Source organism: Lodderomyces beijingensis (assembly GCF_963989305.1).
Source record: "Lodderomyces beijingensis strain CBS 14171 genome assembly, chromosome: 5".
Taxonomy (NCBI): Eukaryota; Fungi; Ascomycota; class Pichiomycetes; order Serinales; family Debaryomycetaceae; genus Lodderomyces; species Lodderomyces beijingensis.
The window spans coordinates 386,638-409,082 of NC_089974.1; the positions used below are offsets into that span (position 1 = coordinate 386,638).

General features: G+C 46.9%; 6 protein-coding genes across 6 annotated transcripts; 4 read left to right on the forward strand and 2 right to left on the reverse strand. All coding sequences in view use genetic code 12, as the record gives it.

Moving 5' to 3' along the window:
* Positions 1–43: 43 nt before the first annotated feature.
* LODBEIA_P40730 (uncharacterized protein) lies at positions 44–1,459 on the forward strand (the record flags this gene model as incomplete). The annotated part of the gene is made up of 1 exon (XM_066974254.1): positions 44–1,459. The coding sequence occupies one exon, from the start codon at positions 44–46 to the stop codon at positions 1,457–1,459; it is 1,416 nt and encodes a 471-aa protein (XP_066831011.1).
* Positions 1,460–8,027: 6,568 nt separating this feature from the next.
* LODBEIA_P40740 (uncharacterized protein) lies at positions 8,028–9,242 on the forward strand (the record flags this gene model as incomplete). Its single annotated transcript, XM_066974255.1, has 1 exon — positions 8,028–9,242. One exon carries the CDS (start codon positions 8,028–8,030, stop codon positions 9,240–9,242), a length of 1,215 nt encoding a protein of 404 aa, XP_066831012.1.
* Positions 9,243–9,296: 54 nt separating this feature from the next.
* Positions 9,297–9,689, reverse strand: LODBEIA_P40750 (uncharacterized protein; the record flags this gene model as incomplete). The annotated part of the gene is made up of 1 exon (XM_066974256.1): positions 9,297–9,689. The coding sequence occupies one exon, from the start codon at positions 9,687–9,689 to the stop codon at positions 9,297–9,299; it is 393 nt and encodes a 130-aa protein (XP_066831013.1).
* Positions 9,690–9,886: 197 nt separating this feature from the next.
* LODBEIA_P40760 (uncharacterized protein) lies at positions 9,887–12,413 on the reverse strand (the record flags this gene model as incomplete). Its single annotated transcript, XM_066974257.1, has 2 exons — positions 9,887–12,297; positions 12,395–12,413. 2 exons carry the CDS (start codon positions 12,411–12,413, stop codon positions 9,887–9,889), a joined length of 2,430 nt encoding a protein of 809 aa, XP_066831014.1.
* Positions 12,414–13,520: 1,107 nt separating this feature from the next.
* On the forward strand, positions 13,521–15,152 carry LODBEIA_P40770 (uncharacterized protein; the record flags this gene model as incomplete). Its single annotated transcript, XM_066974258.1, has 1 exon — positions 13,521–15,152. One exon carries the CDS (start codon positions 13,521–13,523, stop codon positions 15,150–15,152), a length of 1,632 nt encoding a protein of 543 aa, XP_066831015.1.
* Positions 15,153–17,462: 2,310 nt separating this feature from the next.
* LODBEIA_P40780 (uncharacterized protein) lies at positions 17,463–21,944 on the forward strand (the record flags this gene model as incomplete). The annotated part of the gene is made up of 1 exon (XM_066974259.1): positions 17,463–21,944. One exon carries the CDS (start codon positions 17,463–17,465, stop codon positions 21,942–21,944), a length of 4,482 nt encoding a protein of 1,493 aa, XP_066831016.1.
* Between the last annotated feature and the right edge of the window lie 501 nt (positions 21,945–22,445).

Below are 22,445 nucleotides of genomic sequence, written 5' to 3' on the forward strand. Positions count from 1 at the left end.
AGACGATTTCAAGCCCTCAAAAAGTAACATATAATTATCAAGGATGTCATCTTATGCTTTATCTGAAACTCACAAACAATTGACCGAGGGTCACTTGAAAGACACCGACCCCGAAGTTGACCAAATCATCAAGGATGAAGTCGATAGACAAAAGCACTCCATCGTGTTGATTGCCAGTGAAAACTTTACCACCACTGCAGTTTTCGATGCATTGGGAACTCCCATGTGTAACAAGTACTCTGAAGGTTATCCCGGCGCAAGATACTACGGTGGTAACGAACACATTGACAGAATGGAGACTTTATGTCAAGAAAGAGCTTTGCAAGCCTTCCACTTGACCCCGGACAAGTGGGGAGTCAATGTGCAGACCTTGAGTGGATCTCCAGCTAATTTGCAAGTCTACCAAGCCATCATGAAACCGCACGAGCGTTTAATGGGATTGGACTTGCCCCACGGTGGCCACTTGAGTCACGGGTATCAGACTGACCTGAGAAAAATCAGTGCTGTTTCCACTTACTTTGAAACCATGCCTTACCGTGTCGATTTGGAGACCGGATTGATCGATTACGACATGTTGGAAAAGACCGCCGTGTTGTACAGACCAAAAGTCTTGGTTGCTGGTACCAGTGCCTACTGTAGATTGATTGACTACAAGAGAATGAGAGAAATCGCCGACAAGGTTGGTGCTTACCTTGTTGTCGACATGGCCCACATTTCCGGGTTGATTGCCGCTGGCGTTATCCCATCGCCATTTGAATACGCCGATATCGTCACTACCACCACTCACAAATCCTTGAGAGGACCAAGAGGCGCCATGATTTTCTTTAGAAGAGGCGTTAGATCAGTCAACCCCAAGAATGGCCAAGAAATCATGTACGACTTGGAGAACCCAATCAACTTTTCCGTGTTCCCCGGTCACCAAGGTGGTCCCCACAACCACACCATTGCTGCTTTAGCAACTGCTTTGAAACAAGCCAACACTCCCGAGTTCAAGGAGTACCAAGAACAAGTGTTGAAGAACGCCAAGGCCTTGGAACTGGCATTCAAGGCCAAGGGCTACAAATTGGTCAGTGACGGTACCGACTCCCACATGGTGTTGGTTTCGTTGAAGGACAAGCAGATTGATGGTTCAAGAGTCGAGACCGTTTGTGAAAAGATCAACATTGCCTTGAACAAGAATGCCATCCCCGGTGATAAATCAGCTTTGGTGCCCGGTGGTGTCAGAATCGGTGCCCCCGCTATGAGTACCAGAGGCTTGGGTGAAGAAGACTTTAAGAGAATTGTTGATTACATTGACTTTGCTGTCAACTACGCTAAACAAACTCAACAAAACTTGCCAAAGGATGCCAACAAGTTGAAGGATTTCAAGAACAAAGTGTTGAATGAATCGGATGAAACCTTGGAAAATGCCAAAAGGGAGATTTCCGAATGGGCTGGTTCTTTCCCCTTGGCTGTTTAAAAAAAGAACAAAAATAAGAAAAATCAACAGCTTCTTTGCACTTTTTTGAGGTTGTTGAGGTCCGTTTTACGCAACGCATCAAGTTTTTGCGTTTTTTTTGCCTTTTGTTAAAGTAATTTTTATCGTTGCTACTCCCAAATGGAGTCGTAACAACTCTGGGTTTTAGCACTTCATGTTTTTTAGGTTTCAACACTTCTGTATATTTTATTTCAACAATCTTATGACTGTATCACTTATGGGGTAGATTTGAACTAGGGCAAAGACGAGCAAAATGTGATGAGCCGGGAAATTGATTCTCTCGCCAAAACAAGGTCCTTGGGTGGTGAATTTAACGAGATATCAACCTATTTTAACCAGATTGAAATGTACCATTGGGACATGGACCATCAACTGGATGAGAAAAGGAAAACTTGTTGTTGGAAGATGGCACCAAAAAACTCCAGTCCAGGCCACTGGTATCGGTATCGGTATCGGTATCCAAAACAGCTGCAGCTCGAATCTATTTAATCCTACGTGGTTTCCTCGTGAAATCAGCGGAGTATCCGAGAGCATCGGCTACCGAGATATATATTTGTATGCATCTTGTACAATGACAGGCATCTACACACCACATCCTAAATCAATAAAATTTTGATATCTGCCCCTGCAAAGCAGATCGGATCCCGCCTACAGCTCAACCAGAGCGGATACACTCACTTAAAACTCCCATGGTTGAACAACACACCGCTGCAACTCTCACACTTCAACCTCTATCGCTCTAGATCACGCTGGGAACGACTATGGGAGACTGGACGATGCCACCATTCGAATCTCGAGAGTTAACAGATGACTACCGAAGAAGTAGCGTAGTTTTCACGCTTAATCTCCGGGAAAAGCTTGTCGTTGCTTGTCTCGTCTCCAACAGCCTTATTTATCGGTCAAAAGTCTCGCACTCGACTGTGTGGGGCTCCACGCCCACTTCTCCAATCATTTGCATGTCACGTGACGCGCTGTTCCCGCCCACTCACTTAAAACTCCCATGCTTGAACAACACACCGCTGCAACTCTCACACTTCAACCTCTATCGCTCTAGATCACGCTGGGAACGACTATGGGAGACTGGACGATGCCACCATTCGAATCTCGAGAGTTAACAGATGACTACCGAAGAAGTAGCGTAGTTTTCACGCTTAATCTCCGGGAAAAGCTTGTCGTTGCTTGTCTCGTCTCCAACAGCCTTATTTATCGGTCAAAAGTCTCGCACTCGACTGTGTGGGGCTCCACGCCCACTTCTCCAATCATTTGCATGTCACGTGACGCGCTGTTCCCGCCCACTCACTTAAAACTCCCATGCTTGAACAACACACCGCTGCAACTCTCACACTTCAACCTCTATCGCTCTAGATCACGCTGGGAACGACTATGGGAGACTGGACGATGCCACCATTCGAATCTCGAGAGTTAACAGATGACTACCGAAGAAGTAGCGTAGTTTTCACGCTTAATCTCCGGGAAAAGCTTGTCGTTGCTTGTCTCGTCTCCAACAGCCTTATTTATCGGTCAAAAGTCTCGCACTCGACTGTGTGGGGCTCCACGCCCACTTCTCCAATCATTTGCATGTCACGTGACGCGCTGTTCCCGCCCACTCACTTAAAACTCCCATGCTTGAACAACACACCGCTGCAACTCTCACACTTCAACCTCTATCGCTCTAGATCACGCTGGGAACGACTATGGGAGACTGGACGATGCCACCATTCGAATCTCGAGAGTTAACAGATGACTACCGAAGAAGTAGCGTAGTTTTCACGCTTAATCTCCGGGAAAAGCTTGTCGTTGCTTGTCTCGTCTCCAACAGCCTTATTTATCGGTCAAAAGTCTCGCACTCGACTGTGTGGGGCTCCACGCCCACTTCTCCAATCATTTGCATGTCACGTGACGCGCTGTTCCCGCCCACTCACTTAAAACTCCCATGCTTGAACAACACACCGCTGCAACTCTCACACTTCAACCTCTATCGCTCTAGATCACGCTGGGAACGACTATGGGAGACTGGACGATGCCACCATTCGAATCTCGAGAGTTAACAGATGACTACCGAAGAAGTAGCGTAGTTTTCACGCTTAATCTCCGGGAAAAGCTTGTCGTTGCTTGTCTCGTCTCCAACAGCCTTATTTATCGGTCAAAAGTCTCGCACTCGACTGTGTGGGGCTCCACGCCCACTTCTCCAATCATTTGCATGTCACGTGACGCGCTGTTCCCGCCCACTCACTTAAAACTCCCATGCTTGAACAACACACCGCTGCAACTCTCACACTTCAACCTCTATCGCTCTAGATCACGCTGGGAACGACTATGGGAGACTGGACGATGCCACCATTCGAATCTCGAGAGTTAACAGATGACTACCGAAGAAGTAGCGTAGTTTTCACGCTTAATCTCCGGGAAAAGCTTGTCGTTGCTTGTCTCGTCTCCAACAGCCTTATTTATCGGTCAAAAGTCTCGCACTCGACTGTGTGGGGCTCCACGCCCACTTCTCCGGAGGGGAGCAAACTTGTACGTCACGTGACTCGCTGTTGCCGCCCAGCTCCCATGCTTGAACAAGACACCGCCATAACTCTCACCCACCATGCTCTATCGCTCTAGATCACGCTGGGAACGACTATGGGAGACTGGACGATGCCACCATTCGAATCTCGAGAGTTAACAGATGACTACCGAAGAAGTAGCGTAGTTTTCACGCTTAATCTCCGGGAAAAGCTTGTCGTTGCTTGTCTCGTCTCCAACAGCCTTATTTATCGGTCAAAAGTCTCGCACTCGACTGTGTGGGGCTCCACGCCCACTTCTCCAATCATTTGCATGTCACGTGACGCGCTGTTCCCGCCCACTCACTTAAAACTCCCATGCTTGAACAACACACCGCTGCAACTCTCACACTTCAACCTCTATCGCTCTAGATCACGCTGGGAACGACTATGGGAGACTGGACGATGCCACCATTCGAATCTCGAGAGTTAACAGATGACTACCGAAGAAGTAGCGTAGTTTTCACGCTTAATCTCCGGGAAAAGCTTGTCGTTGCTTGTCTCGTCTCCAACAGCCTTATTTATCGGTCAAAAGTCTCGCACTCGACTGTGTGGGGCTCCACGCCCACTTCTCCAATCATTTGCATGTCACGTGACGCGCTGTTCCCGCCCACTCACTTAAAACTCCCATGCTTGAACAACACACCGCTGCAACTCTCACACTTCAACCTCTATCGCTCTAGATCACGCTGGGAACGACTATGGGAGACTGGACGATGCCACCATTCGAATCTCGAGAGTTAACAGATGACTACCGAAGAAGTAGCGTAGTTTTCACGCTTAATCTCCGGGAAAAGCTTGTCGTTGCTTGTCTCGTCTCCAACAGCCTTATTTATCGGTCAAAAGTCTCGCACTCGACTGTGTGGGGCTCCACGCCCACTTCTCCAATCATTTGCATGTCACGTGACGCGCTGTTCCCGCCCACTCACTTAAAACTCCCATGCTTGAACAACACACCGCTGCAACTCTCACACTTCAACCTCTATCGCTCTAGATCACGCTGGGAACGACTATGGGAGACTGGACGATGCCACCATTCGAATCTCGAGAGTTAACAGATGACTACCGAAGAAGTAGCGTAGTTTTCACGCTTAATCTCCGGGAAAAGCTTGTCGTTGCTTGTCTCGTCTCCAACAGCCTTATTTATCGGTCAAAAGTCTCGCACTCGACTGTGTGGGGCTCCACGCCCACTTCTCCAATCATTTGCATGTCACGTGACGCGCTGTTCCCGCCCACTCACTTAAAACTCCCATGCTTGAACAACACACCGCTGCAACTCTCACACTTCAACCTCTATCGCTCTAGATCACGCTGGGAACGACTATGGGAGACTGGACGATGCCACCATTCGAATCTCGAGAGTTAACAGATGACTACCGAAGAAGTAGCGTAGTTTTCACGCTTAATCTCCGGGAAAAGCTTGTCGTTGCTTGTCTCGTCTCCAACAGCCTTATTTATCGGTCAAAAGTCTCGCACTCGACTGTGTGGGGCTCCACGCCCACTTCTCCAATCATTTGCATGTCACGTGACGCGCTGTTCCCGCCCACTCACTTAAAACTCCCATGCTTGAACAACACACCGCTGCAACTCTCACACTTCAACCTCTATCGCTCTAGATCACGCTGGGAACGACTATGGGAGACTGGACGATGCCACCATTCGAATCTCGAGAGTTAACAGATGACTACCGAAGAAGTAGCGTAGTTTTCACGCTTAATCTCCGGGAAAAGCTTGTCGTTGCTTGTCTCGTCTCCAACAGCCTTATTTATCGGTCAAAAGTCTCGCACTCGACTGTGTGGGGCTCCACGCCCACTTCTCCGGAGGGGAGCAAACTTGTACGTCACGTGACTCGCTGTTGCCGCCCAGCTCCCATGCTTGAACAAGACACCGCCATAACTCTCACCCACCATGCTCTATCGCTCTAGATCACGCTGGGAACGACTATGGGAGACTGGACGATGCCACCATTCGAATCTCGAGAGTTAACAGATGACTACCGAAGAAGTAGCGTAGTTTTCACGCTTAATCTCCGGGAAAAGCTTGTCGTTGCTTGTCTCGTCTCCAACAGCCTTATTTATCGGTCAAAAGTCTCGCACTCGACTGTGTGGGGCTCCACGCCCACTTCTCCGGAGGGGAGCAAACTTGTACGTCACGTGACTCGCTGTTGCCGCCCAGCTCCCATGCTTGAACAAGACACCGCCATAACTCTCACCCACCATGCTCTGTTGCTCTAGATCACGCTGGGAACGACTATGGGAGACTGGACGATGCCACCATTCGAATCTCGAGAGTTAACAGATGACTACCGAAGAAGTAGCGTAGTTTTCACGCTTAATCTCCGGGAAAAGCTTGTCGTTGCTTGTCTCGTCTCCAACAGCCTTATTTATCGGTCAAAAGTCTCGCACTCGACTGTGTGGGGCTCCACGCCCACTTCTCCAATCATTTGCATGTCACGTGACGCGCTGTTCCCGCCCACTCACTTAAAACTCCCATGCTTGAACAACACACCGCTGCAACTCTCACACTTCAACCTCTATCGCTCTAGATCACGCTGGGAACGACTATGGGAGACTGGACGATGCCACCATTCGAATCTCGAGAGTTAACAGATGACTACCGAAGAAGTAGCGTAGTTTTCACGCTTAATCTCCGGGAAAAGCTTGTCGTTGCTTGTCTCGTCTCCAACAGCCTTATTTATCGGTCAAAAGTCTCGCACTCGACTGTGTGGGGCTCCACGCCCACTTCTCCAATCATTTGCATGTCACGTGACGCGCTGTTCCCGCCCACTCACTTAAAACTCCCATGCTTGAACAACACACCGCTGCAACTCTCACACTTCAACCTCTATCGCTCTAGATCACGCTGGGAACGACTATGGGAGACTGGACGATGCCACCATTCGAATCTCGAGAGTTAACAGATGACTACCGAAGAAGTAGCGTAGTTTTCACGCTTAATCTCCGGGAAAAGCTTGTCGTTGCTTGTCTCGTCTCCAACAGCCTTATTTATCGGTCAAAAGTCTCGCACTCGACTGTGTGGGGCTCCACGCCCACTTCTCCGGAGGGAAGGTAATCATTCCCATGTCACGTGACTCTTGTTGCCGCCCACTCACTTAAAACTCCGGTGAAATTAAAATTCGCATATCGGCGCTGCTGTGTGTATATGGAAGCAGTGTGTGCCCCTTAATGAACGAGGAATCCCATATTGACGAACCGCACGGCAAAAGTCCCCACTAGTGTCGATCATCACAAACAACACCATCCATTCGACTTGTCTCAGGTTTCAGGTTTTTGCATCGTTTGATAAGAAGGTTTTTTTTAAAAAAAAATTGGAGGACCAGCCGGGGGCAGTTGGTGGCAAAAAAGGGCTTCTAGCTTCTGCTGGAATCGGCTTGCTTGACTTGCTCAGCACTTTTTGAATCCAACCTCTTCTGACCTCACAGTTGTAGTAGTGGTACATACATGCCATCACCACCATGGCAACAGCCACGGTAACAGCAACAACAGCCTCCTTTCCCCTTTCCCTTTCCCTTTACCTTTCCCTTTCTTTCTCCCTCTCCCTCTGCCTCTTCTGCGGCGTTTGTTTGTCAAACAACCCGAATTATTAATAGCTGCATTTTGTTGATTGTATGCACATTATTTAAAAGAAAGAAAAGAGAAATGGTTATGAGATCGGCATTGTTTTGACCACTGCCATTGTAACTGCTTCTGCCACTACTACTACTCTTGATAAACCTGAGATAGCACTGCACCTCCTATCCCTGTGTGTGAGCGTGTGCCCTCATTCTGGCATCACTTATAGCCACTTGGTCTTTTTTTCTTCTTCTTTTCTTTCTACCGTCTTTTTGCATTTAAACACATGGTCTTGTCGCCCTTTCTTCAAATCTACACTTAGACCAACTGCAAGATTATCCGATCCCGTTCAACTGACGAAAGAAGAAAAAGAACCAACAAGTACAGCATTTTGCATCTCGTATCGAACCTTTTCTTTTAATGCTCAGAACCATGGGTGATTTCAAGTTCCGTAGATATTGGTCGCTTTTCACCGTGGTGCTAGTGGTGCTTGCTGTTGGATCCATATATAATTTTTTAACCATAAGCCCGTCGACTTCAAGTGCTCACCTTTCGTCCAAGGGTACTACCGAGTCGCCTCATCCAAATGCAGATCCAGCAGCAGCAGACGGCTCTCCATATACTACAACTTCATATTTCGACGAAGCATTCAATTTCAAGAAAATCGAGTATGAGGTGAAAAAGAAGAGTCCATCATCATCATCCCACGAAAAGCCCACCATTTTGATCTTGTCGACCATCGGCAAGTCGGAGCCCTACGGTCCAGATAGAAGCGTAGACGATTTTTTCAAAACCATCTTCACCTTACTCGACGGTAATCTATCCAAATTCGACTTTTCCATTGGAATCTTGAGCAACTTCCGCAACGAACACGACAAGGTGCAAAAGTACCTCAACAAGAACAATGCCAAACTATCCAAGTATTTCTCCAAGATGACCTTGGCGCATGCGCCCCCCTTGGAAGAGATTGCCGGGGTATCACGCGAGATGCGCCACGAAGACGCCTTTCAACGAGTTCGTCGAAGATTGATTGCCCAATGCAGAAACTTTCTCGTGCTGCAAGCGTTGCAAAACCAACAGTACATCTTGTTCCTCGATACCGATATCGTATCCTTTGACCAAGCACCGCAACTACTCGACATCTTCTACAATTCGAAAAAGGACATCATCGTGCCCCGCGTCGTTATCCGCGGCCACGATCCCAACCCCGATTACGACTTAAACTCGTGGCGTGGCCAACGAACAAAACCGACACCGGAGCAATTGTCCCTTTTGGACTCGGACCAATGGGACAAATTCGACTATGTGCCCATGGATGTGCCCGATCAAATGTTCCATTTCAAAAGCTTGTCTGGAAACGAAGACCCTGAAAAGCTAAAGTTGAACCATCTCGAGCCCTTGGACTCCGTGGGAGGTGCCGTCTTGTTCATGAAGTCAATCATCTTCAGACAAGGCGCCATTTTCCCCACTAGTTATATCATCGGCACCACGTGGGATAGATCCGAGGGCTACGATGGAATTGAAACTGAAGGGATCTGCTACTTGGCTAAGCCCTTGGGGTACCTGTGCTGGGGCATGCCCAATATCGTGGCTGAGCATGTGGGACAGAGACCTCCGCCAGCTGGCGCTGAAGCTGGTCCTGTCTAGTACAATATTTATATTCAACAATCAATTTTTCTTGGTTTGTCGTTCTATTTTATTTTAATCTATACACCCTTCTAAAGACAATTCGTTTACCCACTCCCATACTTTCATTATTTCGCCGTGATCTTCAACAACATTAGTAGCTACGTTTGTATTGTTTTCAATCTTATTGCTCACCTGGTTCCACAATCGCAACCTCTCGCCCAAATTATGCTCGTTGCCCAAAATGAGGTCTCTCAACTGGTTCGACCCAATGAATGGCTTGATGTTGCTACTGGTTCTTGAGAGTCTCAACTGCGTCGTCAATTTGCTGATGACTTCTTGGTATATAATGTCCACTTTAACAAGCAGCAATTGGTATTTCCGGTACTTGTACTGCAAGAACTTGAAAAACACAATGAGCAAAACCACGAGGGAAATCTTGTACTTGTACCTGGTCAAGTTTCCCATGATGCTGTTCTGCAACTGGCACTTCAAGCTAATGTTTGATAAGGACGTTGATCGAAGAACCTTGTCCTCTTCTTGTACCTCTCCTTCAGCGTCGTCAACACCAAATGCGTCTTGTCCAGCTTGCAAAACACAGTCAAATTTGGACTACAAAAAAAATATGTTAGTAAGTAAGTTTTTTGAAATAATTGGGATTCTCTCTAGATGTTTCGTACTTGCCTTACTTTAATCTCGGGTTCTTTCTCCAACTCGACAACCGATCTCGACCAGAGCTCTTCAAATTCCTCGTTTGTGATATACGAGGCTTTCATTGACAAAAGCAAATCGTGCAAATCCGCCAACAAGATCCCACTCTCGCAATCATCCTGCCCCTTGCCGCATTGGACTTGGGCATTCTTGCTCCTCAACAAATCGAGCGCGACATCAATCATGATCTCCAACTTTTCGGCTTTCTTTGTATCTGGGATGCACTTCTTGTGGCCCGGAAACAAAACGTCGTACCAAGGCTGATACTCAACAAAGTCTTCGTAGCACCCAATTTCCAAATTGGGGAAGCATCTAGCGTGCGGAGGACATGGCACGCACGAGGGTTGGCAGTACTTGACAAGCACATCCCCCAAGGTATCTAAAACCACGTTGTGATAGCTGCCAAGCGTCCTCCCCTGGTCGATTCCCTCGCCACAGAACCCCACCAAATACTTCTGCTCGTGGAACCAATAACCGAATAACGCAGCTGTGATTACCACAGTCCATGTCAATAAGGTGGCGAGCATACTCGACAATGAATTTCTGTTGACGAGCGACTTGGTCTCTTTTTTCTTTTCTCCCAAAGCGGCAGCAACCTCCGTGTCACCATCTTCTTCTTCTTCTTCTTCTTCATCGTCCAGTTCAATCTTGGACGCACTAATCGAGAGCAATCGGGGTTTTGGTGTCAATGCAGACCTGCCAACGGGAGTCCGAATGCGTTTGGGAGTGGTGGTGGTAGTCTTGTACGATAACGGAGTCGCATTTTTGCTTCTGGCCAACCTTTCACTTGATCCTATCTTTGGAGTCGTTTTGGAAGCTTGCGCGGGGGTGTTGTTCTTTGTGGATGCAGGGGTAGCTGCAGCACTTTTCGCTCTTGTTGCCGAGCTGGCATTGGCGGAAGCAGGAGTGGCTCCTGCACCTCCGGAGGTCCTGGTTGATTTTGGTGTTGCAGTTGCACTGGTTTTTCTCGACTCGGGCTTCTTGACTCTTTGCTTTTTCGATGAAAGAGTTCTTGCATCTGGAGTCTTGGCTTCAGAGGTAGATGGGGTGGATTTTGCCTCGGACTTTCTGACAGACCCCAAGCTTATTGTGGGCTTGTTGTCGCGGCCAGTTGCTTCACGGCTGGGGGTTTCAACTGGTTGAGGCTCCTCCTGCTTCGGGAAATCGGGCTCTTCAAGTTCACTGGGGTTTGGGTGCCACTGGCTGGACAGCTCTGATTTATCAGAAAGCTGTTGCGTGGTCAAATTCAGCGCCGAGCCGGGCCTTTGTTGGAAACCTTGAATAGTGACGCCCAACAGCCTGGCTAGTTCGTCCGTGGGTAAAGACGCACCTTCTTGTGATTTTTCTAAATTCGAATTTGGTGCATCTTTCAGGGCTCCTTTCAGGGCACCCTGCAGGGACTGATCGGGCCCCGTTTCCACCTGATAGCCAGGTTTCGAGCTGATCGGGCTTTGTGCTTGAGTTCTCTGTCTTGGGGACTTGGGAGTGGCGGATTTTGCAGGTGAGCTTCTGAGCTTGTCAACTTCATTCTTACTGAGGATGGAGTACTGGAAAATCTCAGAGTCGCTGTCGTCATATATGGACTTGTCAAGCGAATGTTCAAAATCGCCTTTACCACCGGACGACGGCGATTTGATCTTTTTGGCCGAGCCCGGTGCGCTACTGGTGGGCTTCTCGTCAGCTTCACGTTTACGCTTCCGTTTGCGAGCCGAGTCTGATTTCGACTGGAAAACGTTGTCGCTGCTGAATGTGCTTGAGTCTCTGTGCTCATCCTGCGAATCCTCTACTTCTGAAAGTGGTTTAGAAGCCAATGGTGATTTTGTTTTGTTGTCAGCTGATGCTATTGTTTTTCTTACAGTGGGTGACTTTGCCACCAGTTTGCTCAGTTCCTTGCCGGAACCTTTCACTTCGTTTCCTTCTTTTTCTTTAAACTTTTCTTCCTCAGCCGAATTCACTAAAACGCGTCCCTCTTGGTCTGCTGCTGCAGGTGTTGGTGGTGCAGTAGCAGTGATTCTAAAGTTGCTGTCTTCAGCCTCGGTTTTGACATCAGATTTTGATTTAGCTTTTGGAGAGCTGGCATTCCTAATCGCGGTTTTGCCACTAGCAACCACTGGCCCTTCGATTTTGCTCTGGGTTTTCGGAGACGGTCTCTGCTGCCTGGCGCCACCGGCATTGACAAATCCCTGGTCATGCAAATTCTCGACTTTCGATTCGTATTCCTGCAACCATTTGCCAGCATTGGGCTTGACCTCATTCTCAAAAATCTGGACTAGCTCTGACTTCTTTGCAGAGCTAGGGTATGAGATTGTATGCAAATTGAGGATTTTTCGCAACTGGGCCGTTGAAACAGAGGCGGGGTTAAATCCTATATATTAAACGTTGTGTTAGTAATGTGGATCCCAAAATCCAAATCCAAATCCAACAAGTATACACACGTATCTGTGTGTGTGTCTATAACGTACCTGGCTGGAGGTGATCCATCTTGTTTCAGCTTCAACTGGGTTCTGAAATGGATTGGAGGTTGCTGATGGAGAGTGTTTACCTTGAAGTGTCACCAAAAAGAGGGTTTCTCTTTTGATAGTCGCTCTTTCTCTCTCTCTCTCTCTCTCTACACGTCCACATTTGGTCTATTTTGATTTTGTTTATCTTTTTGTACATTATGCACTACCCCGTGTCCTAATACAACTTTTGACATAGCAATTGTCACGTGATCTGGTTCAGTTCAGTTCAGTTCAGCTCAGTATACTCTACCAGCGCTAAACACTTGGTTGAATGAGGGAAGGGGTTGCGCAAGGGGTCAGTGAGCGAGTTGGATTTGCGTCTTTGACAGTATTGCGCCAGCTCGTGCTTTCCCTCTTTTGGTTGCAAACTTCAGGTCACGTGTCGCGACCACAATTTTACCGGATAATCTCTCCAAAAAACTAGGGAAATAAAAATGGGCCACTTGTGGGCCCTGTAATTGTAATTAGCATTTTTTCACTTTTCAAAGAGCTTGGATTTTGGGTGTCATAAGTGGTTTCATAAGAAATAGCTTCGCTTTGAAAAAATGTATACTCAAGACTCGGTTGTTGCAAAAATGCCGACTTCGCCGGATCCGGCGGCAGTGTCTTGAATTTTTTTTGCAGATTGTCGTTAGTTTTGCGACACACAACACGTGACACCAATACAAAAAGAAATTAACGGCAGATAGGGCCCACGCACACCCAACACGCACTCACTACATTGCAGGGAGAAAGAGAAGAGAGAGGGACGCACGAGGGTTGGAAATTTTATTATACTCATTACGATCCACCATCGACATCATCATTCAACATCCCCAGTATCATCAGCACAGCAGCAACAGCAGCAGCAACAACAGACAGAAAAAAGTAAAGACAAATACAAGGCTATCCATCACTTTTTTTCAAGTATTTTGCTTCGCATTTCATCACCTTTTGTCACAACTATCAGTCTTTTCAAAGTCCATCTCAAATGACACTCTAATATACCTATGAGCCCACAACTGACCACTCGAAGATGATTTATACAACTTCAACAAAAACCACACCTAGTCCCGGAAACTACATTAGATCTTTATCACCTTCTTCAATGGCGCTATCTGAATCTTGCTCTAGATCACCTCCAACAGGCTTATCACGAAAATCCAGTATTCCTCGACGAAGCAGCCACCCTTTATCCATCTCCAGTAACAATAGCCAGAACCATCACCAGAACCTGAGCTCGAACCTGAACCTGAACTTGAACCTGAACTTGAGTCAGAACCATGACCAGAGCCCTCGCCGTCACCACCATCACCCAGGTGGTCTCACAACATCGTCTCATTTAACAATCAAAAACAACAACAACGACGATGAGTTTTTGTCACATTATTTAAAGTCTCCCGACATGAGGACTACTTTAAACGACCACCTGCTATATTTCAAGTCGATCGATAAGCAAAGAAAACTAGGTCCGTTGGATATTTATCAACAGTACTTGAACCAAAACACCCAGAAAAAATACCATCTTTACTTTCAAAAACAAAACAAAAAGGATATCATTTATCAACAATATGTCAAGGAAATTAGTCCCGGTATCAGTCCTCGCACAGAAACCTTGAACAGGCGTCAAGGTGATGTGGAAACCAAGGCACCGCCGGGCGAGCCCAAGAAGCTGAAATACACGAGAGAAGACACGTCCATTACTGAACCTATAATCACCAGACGACTAACTAGCGAGTTTATGGACTGCCCCATTGATTTTCTAATCATTTTGATATCGAGAATGCTCAAATCGTTGATCACGCTAAATGACAAATCTGTCCCCACCTCGATATCAAACCCGCCGGCTGCTTCGGTGTCAACTGCGCAACAGCCTACCAACAACCTCTTGACGAGGTATCATTCTCGAACACCTCCCGCGATTTCGACATTCACCTATTTGACTCGTTTGACGAAATTCAACAATTTCAACCCCACCATTCTATTAACAACCATCTACTACATCGATTTGCTATCGCACCAGTATCAGCCCTTTTTCACGCTAAACTCATGGACAGTTCATAGATTTCTACTAGTTGCAACCATGATTGCCCAAAAATCGTTGGAGGACTTTTTTTACACCAACGACCACTACGCTAAAGTTGGAGGTGTAGCCTTGAGCGAATTAAACTGCTTGGAATTGGATTTTCTATCGCGGGTAGATTGGAGATGTGTTCCGGGAAAGCAAGAAATTGATCCATCCTCTGGTGTTTTGAAAAACAAGATCAACTATGCCAAGGACGTTTTGAAATTGTACTATTGTCAGTTGATTGAGTTGATGGGTAAAAACACTGTGCACGATGAAAGTGAAATCGCCAATGGCGCATGCAAAAAGTTGCATTTTTTGAAAGAAGAAGACGAAGCAGACATCAACAGCAAACGAGATTCTTCTGGCGAATCGGAAGAAGTCAATGAAGAAGATGGCGGGGAAGATCTGGCTCAGCCAGATGATGATGATGACCAATCCGATGACGATGGCGAGGACGATGACGACTATGATGACGACGACGAAGACGAGGAAATCTACTGCAGCGAGGATGACTACGAGGAGAGGGACGCAGAGAACGACGAGGAAAACGTCAAGGTGTATGGTTACCATCCTAAAAACACTGGTCCTGATTTCCGCATTTACGACAAGAACGGTAATAGCCTAAATGGAGTATCGTCTCCTCATTTGAAAAGAAGATACAGCAGTGATTGATAAGGGGGAAAGGGAGGGGAAGGGTATATATATACATGGTATAGAAACTGTATGAAGTATAAGCTGGCGCTGGTGCGGTAGCCACCAGTGCATCACCATCACCATCACCACCATTTCCAAAGTGTACTCAAACCTTGGCATCTTTCGCAGTTGCATCTTCTTTCGTTTGCTTCTTTTTTTTCTCCCAGGGCACTTGGTCCCATAGACCCCACTGGGAAACTTCAACCATCATAGGCGGCTTTGTGGAGTGGTGTTAGAATGCAGATTCGAAACCTAATAAACTGAACCACACTTTGCTGTCAAATTACGAAGTTGCGGAAACTGTATTTTTTTTTACCGTAGGGCCCACTATAGTTTTGCAAAAATTTGGCAAGTTTTTGGGTGCAAAAAAAAAACTTTTGCATCAATATTTCTCGCGTGTTGCAAAAATTAAGGCGTTGAAGCGGGAACAGATTCGAGCTGACAGCGAGCAAGGAGCTTCATGTTTTGTGATTAGTGGTACCTGCGAAGAACAAGGTCACGTCTATGATGATCTTTGATGATGCACTTCAACATGGCACTTTCAATTCCAAGCACATATTACTTTCAAAGAAGGAAAATACACATGCCATGGAAAAGAAGGAAGAAGACGTTGCAGCTAATCACACCGTATCCAGCAGCTTCCCATTCAGGAGAGGAGATGCTCCCTAAAATACAAAAGAGTAGTAGCAGACTCGGGCCTTGACTTGTACCAAATTTGGGGTTTCAGTTGTTGCTCTTGGATATCCGTATTTTATAGGGAAATTTCACCCGAAAACCCACATGGGAGAGAGGATGCTAGCTAGCCGGTGTCCATCGGCAATTGAAGGGGCCATGATGCCAAGGGTTTTAAGCTTTTTGTCTCTTTGCTGCATTGTCTCCTATGCTATAGCCTTCTAATATGCAAATGTCGCCGCGGTTTCAGGAGCACTAGCTCCGCACTTCGGACTTAATACGCCATTTTTCACCTCATCGCTGAGAGAGACGGCGATGTCGGAGCGACATGCAACACACAACAAGCGACAAGCAGCCGGCGATACGCGACATGGACATTCCCTTCCCTTTTTTTTTTGTTTTTTGCAATCTAACATGGATGGTAAAGAATTAAGGAAAAAATGTCACACGGTGTTCAACTTCACTTGAATTGGTATAAACTGTTGGGAGATGCGACATAAGCAATGTCGCCAGCAGAAAAAAAACTCTTCATTTGTGAAGAAGAGGTTCATTTTTCGGCGGACGGGGGAAGGTCGGATCGATGCTGCAGGCAGCCACATACACACATACATACACAGAGTTACCGTTATGTTGCGAAATGCCAACTATGTTGAAACTAAATACCAAGCACAATAAAGTCGCGAATGAGACACACTTCACTTTTAGTAGCAATGGTTTTTGTCGATTGACGTGGGCAGCAACTTCGGCGGCTGAAAATAAAATTAAAAATAGTCTTTTTTTAGTTCTTTTGAGATCTACCCAAATCGCGCCGACTTCTCCCCCAGTGATTTCGCCAGTTGCTTAAGTAGCAAGCCCGACATCAAAACTTGTAGTGGCCCCCAATGAGGATGATACTCCCTGGATCTCGCAGTGAATAAAGTAACGACAAGCTGGATTGTCACTTTCCATCTTGCAATATGCCTTTTTTTTTTTTTACCCAATCTGACAGGGAACCATTAGTAATAGTGGCTTTGTGCAAAGTTGCAAACCTTTCGAAAATCGACAAAATTTCGTTTAAAAGTCCGCATTTGGATTCCAACCGTTGGAACTGAAGAAGCAATCCGTTACCTTTCTAGCTTCAGTTGCTCAACTTGTACCTGTTTGCATGAGAGAGGTTTTTGTTGTTTTTTTTTTTTTCTAATCTCATTACTAAGTGCATGGAAATACATAACAGTTTCCGCTGAAATAATATTGCAGAGCACTCAAAGGTTTTTTCCTCTTAGTGCTAGCACTGCTGCAAAATACTAGTGCACTTCACGACATTTCCAATCTCCGTTCTTTCAAGGACCCCCCCATAAGCGCAAAGGCTTTTCCACCTCGAGCGTCTATTACAACATGGATAGTACTTAAGTATTTAAGCAGTCCAAGATCCCCCTCTATGGGGAGATGGGTTCAATTTCTTTTAATAGGAACGACAGGAACCACCTCTGATCCATAACGAACGGGGTCCTTTTGACAACACACACGTAGATATACAAACCATCTTTGAAGCGACAAGCAGCAGGCTTAATTGACCCAGATACAAACAAACAAGCAAGGAAAAGATTCGTTCAATTCCTTTTTGAACAAGCTTACGAGATGGAAGAAATCACCACCTCGAACTCGTCTGCGTCCTCAATCGTAAACTATGATGGAGTACAGGGCAATATCACTAGCTACGGAGATATCAAGGGCGACACCGGCTTTGAAGGTGACTACGATGAAAATGACCCTGAAAGTAGAAGATTGCACTTGGTCAAGACAATCAGTTCATTGGCCCAATCAGAAGGCAAGGACAAGTTGGACAACATGTCAAGGGAGATTTCCAGGCACATCTCGAACAAAGAGGGCGGACTCCAGTTGAAGTTGGAGGAGTTCAACTTGATCAGAATCTTGTCAAACTTTGTCTACTTTGCAAAGAAGCAAGGGATTGCATTGAGAAGCAGCGGAATCACGTTTCAAGATCTTTCTGTTTACGGTACCGACGAGACGTTTGCGGTGGTGCCCACGGTGCTTGATTTGTTGAAAGGACCCATTGGAGGGTTGCAACAGATCATATCCAGATTGAGGACCCCACCCAAAAAGATTTTGCATAACCTCAACGGAATGGCACGGCCTGGCGAAGTGGTGTTGGTGTTGGGCAGACCAGGGGCCGGGTGCACCACTTTTTTGAAAAGCGTGAGCGGGACCGACTTTGACCTCTACCGAGGCGTGGAAGGGGACGTCAGGTACGACGGATTGAGCCAAAAGGAGATGCTCAAGCACTTTCGGAACGACTTGATCTACAACCCGGAGTTGGACGTGCACTTTCCGCACCTCACGGTGGACCAGACGTTGTCATTTGCCATTGGATGCAAGACGCCGGACGTGAGGGTCGATGGAGTGAGCCGGGAGCAGTTTGTCAAGGCCAAGAAGGAAATCTTGGCCACGGTGTTTGGGTTGAGACACACCTACCACACCAAAGTCGGGAACGACTTTGTAAGAGGTGTATCTGGAGGCGAGAGAAAGAGGGTTTCCATCGCCGAGGCTTTGGCGTGCAACGGGACAATATACTGCTGGGACAATGCCACCAGGGGCCTCGATGCCTCGACTGCGTTGGAGTTTGCGCAGGCTATCCGAACCTCAACCAAGATTCTCAAGACCACGTCGTTTGTGTCGATCTACCAGGCAGGAGAAAACATCTACGAATGTTTTGACAAGGTCACGGTGTTGTACCACGGAAGACAGATATACTTTGGCCCCGCAAACAAGGCCAAGAAGTACTTTGAGGACATGGGGTGGGAGTGTCCGCCAAGACAGACCACTGCGGAGTTTCTTACGGCATTGACAGACCCGTTGGGCAGGAGAGCAAAGTCGGGCTGGGAGAAGAAAGTTCCTCAAACCGCCGACGAGTTTGAAAGTCGTTGGTTGCACTCGCAAGAGTTTAAACTGCTTCTTCAAGATATCCTGGACTTTAACAATTCCTTTGACGTCGATGAAGTCAGAAAGGAATACTACCACTCGGTGCAGCAAGAGAAAATGAAGGGCGCTAGAAAAGGATCCGCATTTACCATCTCATTCTTACAGCAGTTGAAGCTATGTGGAATAAGAAGTGTCCAACGAATCATGGGAGATAAAGCTTACACGATAACACTCATGGGCGCTGGTATCTGTCAAGCATTCGTTGCTGGCTCTTTATACTACAATACTCCAGATGATGTCTCAGGGGCCTTTTCACGAGGAGGTGTCGTGTTCTTTGCCGTTTTGTTCATGTCTTTGATGGGATTAGCCGAGATCTCGGCCTCCTTCGCCAGCCGACCAATCTTGATGAAGCAGAAAAACTACTACATGTACCATCCATCAGCCGATTCGCTTTCCAACTTTGTCACATCGATACCCATCAGTGTCCTTGTCAATGTTTGCTTCGTTGTTATTTTATACTTTTTGTCAAACTTGGCCAGGGAAGCGGGCAAGTTCTTCATCTGCTTTCTTTTTGTCGTTTTGCTACATTTGACGATGGGTTCAATGTTCCAGGCAGTGGCAGCCATCAACAAGTCGGTGGCGGGCGCTAACGCTTTGGGCGGAGTGCTTATGTTGGCATCTTTGATGTATTCTTCGTACATGATCCAGCGGCCCTCCATGCACCCTTGGTTCAAGTGGATCTCCTACATCAACCCGGTGTTGTACGCGTTTGAAGCGATTGTCACGTCGGAGTTTCACGGACGTCACATGGAATGTGTGGGACAGTACCTTACCCCATCGGGACCCGGGTACGAGAACTTAGCATCAGGTGAGCAAGTTTGTACCTTTTTCGGATCCGTTCCGGGCAGAACTTGGATCTTGGGAGACGATTACATGAAGGTGGCATACACCTACAGCTTTGCTCATGTCTGGAGAAACTTTGGTATATTGATTGGATTTTTGGCGTTCTTTTTGGCAATAACATCATTGGGAACCGAATACATCAAGCCGATTACAGGAGGCGGTGACAAACTTTTGTATTTGAGAGGAAAAGTGCCCCATACAATTGTGCTGGCTGCCGAAAAGGGAAAGGGCGACCTCGAGGAAGGGCCCGCCATGGAGGATTTGGATGACCGGGTTGACAAGATGAACCCCGACGGCGCCGACTTGGAGGTCAAGGATATATTCATTTGGAAAGATGTCAACTACGTCATTCCTTACGATGGCAAACAGAGGACACTTTTGGATAGCGTTAGCGGATACTGCATACCGGGGACTTTGACTGCTTTGATGGGAGAGTCGGGTGCCGGTAAGACGACCTTGTTGAACACCTTGGCGCAAAGAATCGACTTTGGCACAATCACAGGTGACATGTTGGTGAATGGTAAGCCGTTGGACTCATCATTCAGCAGAAGAACTGGGTATGTCCAGCAGCAAGATCTTCACGTTGCCCAAATCACTGTACGCGAATCATTGCAGTTTGCAGCAAGGTTGAGACGGTCAAACACGGTGAGCGACGCGGAGAAGTTGGAGTATGTTGAGAAAATAATTGAGGTATTGGACATGACCAACTATGCCGATGCAATTGTTGGACGATCAGGCAACGGTTTGAATGTCGAGCAAAGGAAGAAATTGTCCATCGGGGTTGAGCTAGTGGCCAAGCCTTCGTTATTGTTGTTTCTTGATGAGCCAACCTCTGGGTTGGACTCGCAATCTTCATGGGCTATCATCAAGCTACTTCGCGATTTGGCCAGTGCCGGCCAATCGATATTGTGCACCATCCACCAGCCTTCGGCCACGTTGTTTGAAGAGTTTGACCGGCTCTTGCTCTTGAGAAAAGGAGGACAGACTGTGTACTTTGGAGACATTGGTGAGCGCTCAAAGGTCATTTTGGACTACTTTGAGCGAAACGGAGCAAGACGTTGTGCTGATACCGAGAACCCAGCCGAATACATCCTCGAGGCGATTGGTGCTGGTGCGACTGCTTCTACAAACAGCAACTGGTTTGACATTTGGTCAAACTCTCCAGAAAAAGCAGCCACCGACAAAAGGAGAGATGAGTTGATCGAGGAGTTGAGAAATAAGCCAACGCAATTAAGTCAGCAGGAGGAGGCGGAATTGAGTCAAAAGTACGCTACTCCATATTGGCACCAGTTCAGATGGGTATGCAATAGAGGCGCGTTGGAGTTTTTCCGGGACCCAGATTACGTCATGGCCAAGTTGTTCTTGATGACCATCTCGGGTTTGTTTATCGGGTTCACTTTCTACGGGTTGAAGCACACCAGAACCGGAATGCAGAACGGTATGTTCTGCGCATTTTTGACGGTGGTGGTGTCTGCACCCGTCATTAATCAAATCCAAGAAAAGGCAATTGCCGGTAGAGACTTGTTTGAAGTGCGAGAGAAGTTGTCCAACACGTACCACTGGTCCTTGATGATCATCTCCCAGATATTGAACGAGATGCCCTACTTGCTCATTGGTGGAGGATTCATGTTTGCGTCGCTTTACTTCCCCACAAAAGTCGACATCACCGCGCTGCACTCAGGTATGTTTTACTTTACGCAGGGTATCTTTTTGCAAGGCTTTGCCGTGTCGTTTGGTTTGATGGTCTTGTACATTGCGCCTGATTTGGAAAGTGCCGCGGTGCTTGTTTCCTTCTTGTACACTTTCATTGTTGCCTTTTGCGGTGTTGTCCAACCAACATCCTTGATGCCCGGGTTCTGGACTTTTATGTACAAAGTCTCACCGTACACATACTTTATTCAGAACTTGGTGTCGTCGTTTTTGTATGGCCGGCTGGTCACCTGCAACAACAAGGAATTGTCGTTCTTCAATCCGCCTTCAGGGCAAACTTGTCAGCAATACGCTAGTGATTTTTTGCAACGTACCACTGGCTATTTGTCCAACCCTAGTGCTACTTCAGACTGTGGCTACTGTCAATACAATAACGCCGACGAATACTTGGCAACCCTTGGGGCCAAGTTTTCGTTGAGATGGAGAAACGTGGGGTTCTTTTTCGCTTACATCTTCTTCAACATCATCTTTTGCTTGGTGCTTTACTACTTGTTCAGGTTCAGCAAGCTCACGAATAAAATTAAGGGTTCAATATCAAAGATTAGCTTCAAAAAGGCGAAGAAGTGATGAGCAGAAGCACGGAAATTACAGAACATTGTTTATTATCGCGGATTTATAGAGTTTATAGAGTTTAAATTTGGATACCTTTTGTTGTTAGATACACTTTTACAAAAACCCCCCAACCCAAACCTCACTAGACTCTGTCGGCGGCCCAAAACACAATGTTTGAGAATGCTGTGGAGAACTCGGCCGTGACTGGGGAAAGAAACAACGGATAGGAACCCGGTGACCTCCCGAGTTTTGATATTTACGGCAAAAGGGGAAAAAGAGCACGCGGGCGGAAAAAGAGTGAAAGAAAAAGGCTTTAACTCTAATACGTTGAATCCGTCTCGAGGGGGGTGGGTGGGATGTAGACCTTAATTACAAGCTTGCACCGTGTCGCTGGCCATCTCGGCTCCGAGCTAAAGCCGTACATTTCCGTTTTTGTGATTTGAATTTCTCCGCGTGCCTTGAAGATTTCCTTCCAACTTCACCATAAAGTACGCAACGCTTTTCCCCCTTTACCCT